The 8,555-nt window shown below is 53.3% G+C and overlaps 1 protein-coding gene and 3 non-coding genes across 4 annotated transcripts in view; 1 reads left to right on the top strand and 3 right to left on the bottom strand.

The window, feature by feature from the left end:
* FTCD (formimidoyltransferase cyclodeaminase) overlaps positions 1-1,405 on the bottom strand; it is a 23,393-nt gene extending 21,988 nt beyond the window's left edge. The window contains exon 1 of the mRNA XM_009891406.1: positions 1,142-1,405. Within this exon, the coding sequence (XP_009889708.1) occupies positions 1,142-1,405 (264 nt within the window). The remainder of the gene's footprint in view (positions 1-1,141) is intronic.
* Positions 1,406-6,416: 5,011 nt separating this feature from the next.
* On the bottom strand, positions 6,417-6,498 carry TRNAS-GCU. Its single transcript has one exon. It is a non-coding gene; the product is annotated as a tRNA-Ser (tRNA).
* An 808-nt stretch (positions 6,499-7,306) lies between these two features.
* On the bottom strand, positions 7,307-7,378 carry TRNAA-UGC. Its single transcript has one exon. It is a non-coding gene; the product is annotated as a tRNA-Ala (tRNA).
* Positions 7,379-8,054: 676 nt separating this feature from the next.
* TRNAS-CGA lies at positions 8,055-8,136 on the top strand. Its single transcript has one exon. It is a non-coding gene; the product is annotated as a tRNA-Ser (tRNA).
* Positions 8,137-8,555: the final 419 nt, after the last annotated feature.

Genomic DNA, 8,555 nt, shown 5'->3' with positions numbered 1-8,555 from the left:
GGGGTTCAAGGCCAGGCTGGATGTGGCCTTGGGCAACCTGGCCTAGTGAGAGGTGTCCCTGCCCATGGCAGGGGGGTTAGAACTCAATGATCTTCAAGGTCCTTTCCAACCTAAACCATTCTATGATTCTATGTAGTTTTGCCCTGGTATATCTTAGGAATTTTTCACTCTCCATTGTCACTCATAAAACATAGGGTGAGTTGGGCGTAGGATGACCATCCAAAGGACCATCTGCCTAGAAGCCATATTCTGCCTTTTTTTCCCCTGACCCCACATCCATCCTCCTTAGCTCACAAAATAAAATGCTGCAAAATGTAGCGTAAATGCCATTTTGAAGTGTCAAACCTCTCTGTTCCCGCCTCCTCAAGGGAACAGGCAACAAGCCTGCTCCTGTGGGAAGCTGTCCCTAAGCAGGTGCTTGCTATGGAGCAGCAGGAGAGGTTTCCAGGCTGAGAAAGTTGCCTTTGGGCTGGGCACAGCAAAACACACACTTACTTCAGCCAAGTGGAGCTGAGCAGCAGAAACTTCCATTTCAGACAAAAAAGAAACTCCTCCCCATAGCAACAAGTTACCTCCAGAGCAAGTTACCACTCCAGACCAGAGGCACAAGGAACACCAGAAGACTCAGGCTATGATGTAGCATAACTTTAATGAGAAGAAGGAGAAGAAAACAGTTCAGAGCGTGAAAAGTGCATTTCCAGCACTTGATAAAGAAATGGATAAACCCCACTCCAGGACAAGCCAATCCCTACAAGGTTTTCCTCTGCCCCACCACCCCATGACTATCATCTTCTGTCTCTAGCCCACTAGAAGCATTTTCGCCCAGCCAGTAGCAAATGCTGTGTAGCACCACAGGGTGTTGTCACACCTATGTGGAAATATAAAGTAAGGCTTAGCGAGAGAAAGGTATACAGAGGCATGGTCTTGAGTGACAAGCTCTCATGGCTCCCCTACTCCTGGGGGGGGTTGCAGATGCCCCCCACAGCTGGGAAACCCATGGGCATTTCCTTAGTTCTCTTCCCCAGTCTTGGTCCTGTGCTTTGTTTTTCCTTCCTGACACAGCCACTCTGCTAGCATTGGCAGGAGGACGTGACTGCTGGGGACACCCCTACAGCCTGCTACCCAGGCACAGCAGTCCCACCTTCCCCAGCCCCCGGGGACTGCCGGAGGCCATGGGGACCCCACAGCACCGGAGGTAACTCCCGACCGCTGCTGACGCCGTGGACCCCACTGTCGTGTTTTGTGGGTAGGAGCTCAGGATCGGCCCAGGCAGAGTAACCATGACAGTGGGGGGCTGGATGACAGCAGTAGAGTCCCCACAGCGGCGGAAGCAGGGCTGGTTGCAGCTGGCGGCCAGCGGCTGGGGACCACAGGAGGAGGGCAGGCACAGGTCGTAGCAGGACATTGTTCAGCAAGGACGTATACCTGAAAGCCAAAGTCAGGGAGTAAATGCAAGGCAGAGACTGGTCCACCCCTGCTGAGCCCTCATTTAGCAGCTCCCATAATAAGAGATGTGGGCGAGGTAGCTAGAGGGTGAGTTTGGATGGTTTAGAAATGCCGAAGGAAATTTGGAAATTTAGACATTTCCAAATGGGCAGGAGCTGGCTTCCCCCTTCTCTTGCCCCATAAGCCGCTCAGGAGAAAACAAGGAGTTTGGTTTGAGCTCCATGTCTGAGGAAGCTGGAGGCATGAGATGCTGAAAACACTGAAAACAGACCCACTTCTGCACACTGTCTGCCCTCAAGCTGATGGCAAGCCTTCAGCAAGTGAGATGCTCACTGAGACGCATCTAGTTGTAGCAAAACCCACTTAAATCAATACAATGTGAGTGAGCTGGACTTAACGTGAGCTGGGCTATCCCATCCCAAAATACAAGGCACCCCTGCTGCCCTTCTGTAAACAGGAACACATCAATATTTGCAACCCAGGCATGTGCTATTCTTTTCTTTAGCAAGGAAAACCATGCAGGATGCACCCAGCTATGTGGTTGTGGACCCTGCAAGCTCTGCATCCCACAACCCCTTGCACTTTGAATCCCAACTCCTTGTTTCACAGCAGAAATAAACCTTTCCCCAACACCCTCCACAGACAGAAGGGAGGTAGGTAATAAACCTTGAACTCTTGTGGAGGACCAGGCACAAGGCATTGATGAAACCAAAAGCTCAGTGGGGAGAAGGAGACAGAGCCCATCTCAACTTACCCAAGTGGTAGCAGCAGCAGCAGTGGCTGGGAGCAGGTGGTACAGCCAGGTGCCATGCAGGGTTTTTATAGGGTGCACGGCCCCTGGGGGAGCAGGTGCATGCCTTCCACCTGAAACTCCCCAACAACCAGCAGTTTTCTCCTGGAAAGCTCCCCCGGCTGATTAAACAGTTCCCTCTTTCATCTGTCATGTTTTGCTTCCGCTTAATACTGAGTAAGACTGAAATGATTTGGGCTATAGGCATTAATTACCTTGCTTCCTAAGGCCAAAGTACATTTTAGGTCTTATGCCATGAGGCAGGAGAGTGTTTCAGCAGAATTTAGGGCAGGCACATCACTCGCCACCTTCCTCCAAGCACAACCAATTCAGCTCCCCAGTGCATCTAAGGTGAGCTCAGGGATTTAAGCTGAACACGAGAAACACACATCTGTATGTAAACCCTGTGACAGTGGTCTCATCAATGGCAGGAAAACCAGGGGGGCTGCAGGGGTGAGGGTGCTGGGGGACCACGTACAGCTGGGAGAAAAATCCTGGAGGGCCATTTCTCCTGCCCCATCTGCCCAGCTGCTGAAGACACAGACACAGGGACTTAAGACTTGAGCTACCCCAGCATGACCAAATTGTTACGCTTTTGGATCCACTTAGAGGATTTTGCCTTTTTTGGTTATTATTCCTCACATCTGGGGTATGAATTCTGCTTGGAAGGCACATCAGATTTTAAAAGTGAAGTAACCACGGGCTCTGGAGTCCGCCCCTGAATGTGATACACACCAAAACTTACTAATTTTGCACAGTGAGCTGATTTCTGAGACAAGAGCCTTTCCATCCTGCTCTTTCAATATGCTAACAGCGGTGAGCCAGAAGTACACAGCTATGCTTCTTTGTGATGGAGTAACATCATCGAGACATTTTTAATTGCAGGCTGCGGCATGACACCAGATGGCTCTGCTGAAAGCATGTTTGCTGCTAAACAGCCAGGGAGTCACAAAAGTCCTTACCTGCACTTAAACATGAATCACTTGCACATTGGGGAGAGGGAGTTGCTGACACGGTCCCAAGCAGGGGAATGAGCCATCAGGCTTTAGGGGCAAGGAAAGTTTGAAGAAGGCTTTTCATTTCATGCCAGCAGAGCCCAGATGAAGGAAAAAATCTCTACTGCTCTAGAATAAACCATGGTAGTACCAGGGCACATGTACTATGCATGTGTGGAGCTGGGGGTTGTCAGCATCACTGTTAAAGAAATGCCTTGTAGGGTTTCTGGGGTTATTTTAGTTCCTAGGGTGACTTGGCCTTGTATAGCCACAGCTGATAGCACTGAATTGTCCCTAGTGACTCCTTTCTGCCCTGCCTGCAGGGCAAATAAGTCTTTCAGAGGGGCTGGGGTCAAGCCCAGCTATTTTTAACATCACTCTGGAAAGAGGAAATCAGCTTTTCTGAGGTGCAGCAGAAGACATGTGTGTCAGCCAGAAGCAACCTTCCAGCTTGTTGGAGTAAGGTTGGAGGCTGTGGGTTTATCGCAACCTCCTAAATGGTAATTTGGTAAGCAAGAAAAGATGAGGTTTTATTTTAAGCTCTACCTTTCTGCTTTTTGCACCTCTCATGAAGAACAAAATGATGCCATGGGTGCACCTTGAACCCACAGCCTAAGAATTAAACTCTTCTGCCAGTCACAGTTTCTCCCCCTTCACTAATCATCTTCTATCTCTTTTTGTGTGTGTGTGCATCTGTGCATTTCCATGATCCCAGCAAAAGCAGCCCTTGCAGGAGGACTCCCTTCCTGGTTTCCAGACAAAGGCTAGAATCTTCTGATTTGCAGCCTCACTGTATTTTTCAGTTTTGCAACCCAGTTTAAGTACTTGAGGTTCTGCTCACATTGAACCATCATGTCCCAGAAGAATAAACACAGATGCAGAGATGCTTGAAATAAATGCACGGGGACAATTAGAAAGGGCATGTTGCTGAATGTGAGTGTATCTGTGTAGTGAAACAAGTCCTTTGACTGGAGAAGGGGACAAGGGACACAAAAGGCACATGTCAGGAAGTTAAAATAATCAGATTTGTGTAATGAATGAGATTATACCAAAGTAAAACCATAGGGAAAAGAGCTCTTATTGGAAATGCATGGATCCAGGATATGTGGCCATCTAAGCCTTGGTTCCTCCTTCAGATAAGGGCATGATGAGAAACATGGCCCTGGACCATTACTCTCCATGTTTCCCTTTGCATCACTAGCCCCAGCAGCACTTTGAAACTCCAGTTTCACTGCTCTGCATTTTGATTTCCAACAACCCAAGGGTTAGATGTCTCAGACTGGCTGGAGGGTGAAAGCTTGCCCCTGCCTCAAAATGTCTCCTGAAAGGCAAAGGCACATATTGGAGCACCAACAGACCCACTTCATCCCATCTCCAAGGAACACCTGCATCCAGAACTTTCACCCAGGGCTTGCCCCAGGGCCACATCTGACCTGCCAGCAGCATGACATGCAGGGACCACTCCCAGGCAGCTGATGGGCAAGCGGGACACCCTGGTGCCAGGAGGCAGCATCCTGAGGCAGACAGTCACCTGGGCGGCTCCCCCTCCACCGCAGCTGCAGAGCATCCTTGGCTGCCTGTGTCCTTGTCAGGGCAGACTTGGGGTGCTTCAGGGCCACTGTGTGCAGCCCAGGGAGCAGAGCCCAGCCAGTGCCATTGGGGAGCGCCAGGCTCCAGCTGCCATGTGCTGCCCTGGGGCTGCAGACGATCCAGTTTCATGCCGCCACACATACCCTATAATTGTCAGGTCCCTGGGTGGGCTGATGCTCCAAGGTGTCACTGAGACTGGCATGTCCCCCCCCAGGAGGCCTCGTCACCGCATACCAGGACAGAGGCAGGCATGTGCCGGGGTAGACACAGTCCAGCAGGGTTGAAGGGTGTCCCAAGGGAGTCAGCTTGTCTCGTCTTCTGGCTGCCTCTGCCCTGAAAGCCCCCATGTCCCATCCTGTTGCAGCAGCCCCTGTGTCATGCACCACCACCCAAGGAGAAGCCTGCACCCACCACCCCTTCCCATTTCACCATCTCCATCTGCAAGTCGGCGTTTCTCCAGGACTATAAACCCTGTGCACCAAAAATCATGCTTTTTCCCCGGGAAATCTCCTGCATCCCTCTTGCAGGGTGCCTGGCTGTCTGGGTGTGGACATCCCCCTTTCCCAGGGCAGCAGAGCTGGCCAAGCACCACAGCATTCCACAGCAGCAGGATGGGACAAGGACAGTGTTTCCTTACAGCCCAATCACCATTTCTGGCTCAGGAGAGGGAAGCAGCTCCTAGCTGGTTCCCAGGGGCATCTCCCCAAGGCATGGGAAGGAAACATGGCCCCAAGGAATGTCGAAAAGCCAGTGCAGGGCTTGCAGCATGGGCAGCTAAGCCTTAGCATCCTTGCCTTGCCTCCAAGCCACAGCATCACTTGGCCACATCATCTATGGAAAGAAGGGGCAGGAGCAGGGAAGATACCTGCAAGGCTGGCACAACACGTTTCCCCAGCTGCATGCTCTGGGGACATGCTCTGAGAGAGCCGTCCCTCTCTGCAAGATTATCAGGATTTCAGCAGTTTAAAACCTCCCAGCAGGCGGGTCTTTTTACCTCTTTTTTCATCTTGCAGTAGCTCACCTTTCCTCTCCCCAGGAACTTCCACTGTAAGCACTGCTGCAGACACAGGAGGGAGCTTCCAACATGCAGCAGCTATGCTATCCTCAAAAAAGCACAGCTCAGCAAGGCACAGCTTTGTCCAGGATTGGCTTTTGGCTCTCATTGGCATGACAGGGATGCCCAGGGCTTGTGTATGAGATGCAGAAAGGAATAAATTCGCTGACGGAGCAGAAGGGGAAAAAAAGCAGAGTCCAGGCTCAGGGTGTGCCCCCACTGATGCCCAGCCAGCACAGCCAGCCTGTTGCTGACCTTCCCTGCCCATGGTTTGGTGCTTTGCCACCTGAAGAAGACATGGTTGGCTGGCAGGAGGGCGGTTGGCAGGTGGGCTGGGGGAATGGAGGGGTACAGCACCATGCTCCTGCGACTTTGCACAGAAGGGCAATGAAGGTCCCTGATCAACTGGGAGCAGGTTTGGCAAGTGGGAGAAGCAATCCAGAGGCAGACGTGTATTTAACATGAATGAGCAAAACAGAGAAAGGCCAGAGGAAGCCAGTTATGCCAAAGACCTCCCCTTGGATGGCTGTCCCCAAAGCCCCGACGAGGGTGGGATTCGAACCCACGCGTGCAGAGCACAATGGATTAGCAGTCCATCGCCTTCACCACTCGGCCACCTCGTCCCCTATATTACCCTTTTTCTGGTGATTTTTTTCCCCTTCTTGACCAAAGGCTGCAAATCTGTGGCTGGGTCTTCCATGCGTGGCTGTGGCAGCCAGCTGCCCCCCAGCCTGTTGCAGGGCAGCTGGGCAGGGCAGCAAGCAGGTGTTTGCAACTCGTTTGCCCTTCTCCGTGGTCCCTTCTGTCCTTGTATCCAGAGGATGGCAAAGGGCAGGGTGGCATTTATTTTTGCCATAGAAGTGTGTGCCCCAGGCTTTGTTACTTGTTGCAGGTCTCCATCACCCGTGAACCACCACCCACCTAACCTCAACACACGTCCAGAGGGTTTTCCTACAGGATTCAGCAGCAGTTGTGCAAATTAATGGGGAGGACAGTGGCGTTCCAGCCAGCATTGGATGTATCTCTTTATTTCCCAAATCCCCTGGGGTCTGGAGATAGTTTGGGTCATCTCTCCACTATAAGCAGCCCAGGGAGAGGGGGCAGAATGAAACTCCTTCACCCAAGTGGGGTTGATGGGAAAAGAAGCATCTCCACCCCTGGGGGACGCTTCAATGGAGCAGGGCAGAAATAAGCCTCCAGCAGTGCCCCCAGCTTGGGACAGCGAGGAAAAAGAGCCCCTGAGCCCAGGCACCACTGGGATTCAAAACCAGGATCTCCTGTTTACTAGACAGGCACAACCAGCTGAGACATGGCACCCCTCCTGCCATGTGCCCTGTGCCCTGGGGTGACCCCAACACATCTCTATCTGCCACTCTGTCTGCCACTGTCTCCCTGCAGCTGGCAGGGAGGGCAGTCTGGGTAGGCAAAAGCTGGAGATGCTGGGGGTTGAACCCAGGGCCTCTTACATGCAAAGCAAGCGCTCTCCCGCTGAGCTACATCCCCTTGAAGCAGCCTCAGACCTGGCTTTCTTACTGCTCCCAGAAAATCCCACTTGCTGTTTCCTTCCCCAGCCCCACAGAGCTGCTGACTATGGGTTTTGGGGATTTGCAGGCACCAGTTGACCCTTGGGTGCCGGCAGGCTGGCAAGGGGGCTGAGACTGGAAGCATGGCTGTGGGGCAGACATGGGACTTGTTTTTCTGCATGCAGCCCCCAGGCAGAGCTGCCCACCAGGGACATGGTGGAAGAACAGTCTTGCTCTGACGTACCCCACTGCCATTTCCCCAGCCAGAAGGGGCCAAGCCCTGGCCATGGCTGAGCCATGTCTGCCCACAGGGCAGTGGGCAGCACCTTGCTCCTGGCAGTGGCCCTAAGTAAGAATCATAGCCCTAGACCAATGAGCTGTGATGTGCAGCTGCCCGGGCACCCCCCAGCCTGTGCCAGGCACTGTGGCGCTGGGGGAGCAGTGCTGTCTGGGGACACTGGGGCCCCAGGAGCCACTTTGTGGGAATGGGTCCTGCCGCCAGGCCCTGGGGAGCAGAGTGGGGCTGAACGTGTGTGCAGGGATGCACCAGCCATCCCGGAGACTTTTCCACTTCCCAGGAACACAGGGTGCCCAAGAGGGACCAGAGAGTGCCTGGGGTGGGGGCCAGGTGTCCCCCCCAGGGGTAAAAGGCTGGGGCTGTGATGGCCGAGGGGTGAAGGCGTTGGACTCGAAATCCAATAGGGTTTCCCTGCGCAGGTTCGAATCCTGCTCACAGCGTGAGATTTTTACCTGGTGCCCTGGTGCCCACACAGGGGAGCTGCTGTGGGGGTCGGGGTAATTCCAGCCCTGCACATTCTCCCTGGAAAGCAGTTCTTGCAGCAGGGAACCTGCTCCCTGGCTGAATCCCCCACAGCAACACCCCAGGCAGAGCTTGTGATGGCCCCAGTGCAGGAGGGGCACAGGCTCTCCTGCTGTCTTCCAGGTTTTGCAGAACTGGGAAAGGTGAGGAAGCAGCTGTTGAGGGAAGTGGGGTGTGGATCATTTTTCCGAGATGCCGAGTGACACCCCATCATCACCCTGTGCCATGTCCCCAGGAGACCTGGGGTAGCTGATGGCCAGAAAGAGGGAGAGGGCAGCACCCTGGGGCAGCCACCACCTGCACTGTGCACCAAGTTGGCCTGTGCCGTACCCAGGGC

This window comes from Charadrius vociferus, unplaced genomic scaffold, assembly GCF_000708025.1.
Source record: "Charadrius vociferus isolate BGI_N301 unplaced genomic scaffold, ASM70802v2 scaffold69, whole genome shotgun sequence".
NCBI lineage: Eukaryota > Metazoa > Chordata > Aves > Charadriiformes > Charadriidae > Charadrius > Charadrius vociferus.
Note: the sequence above shows the minus strand (reverse complement) of the source record. Positions and strands in the feature narration are given on the sequence as shown.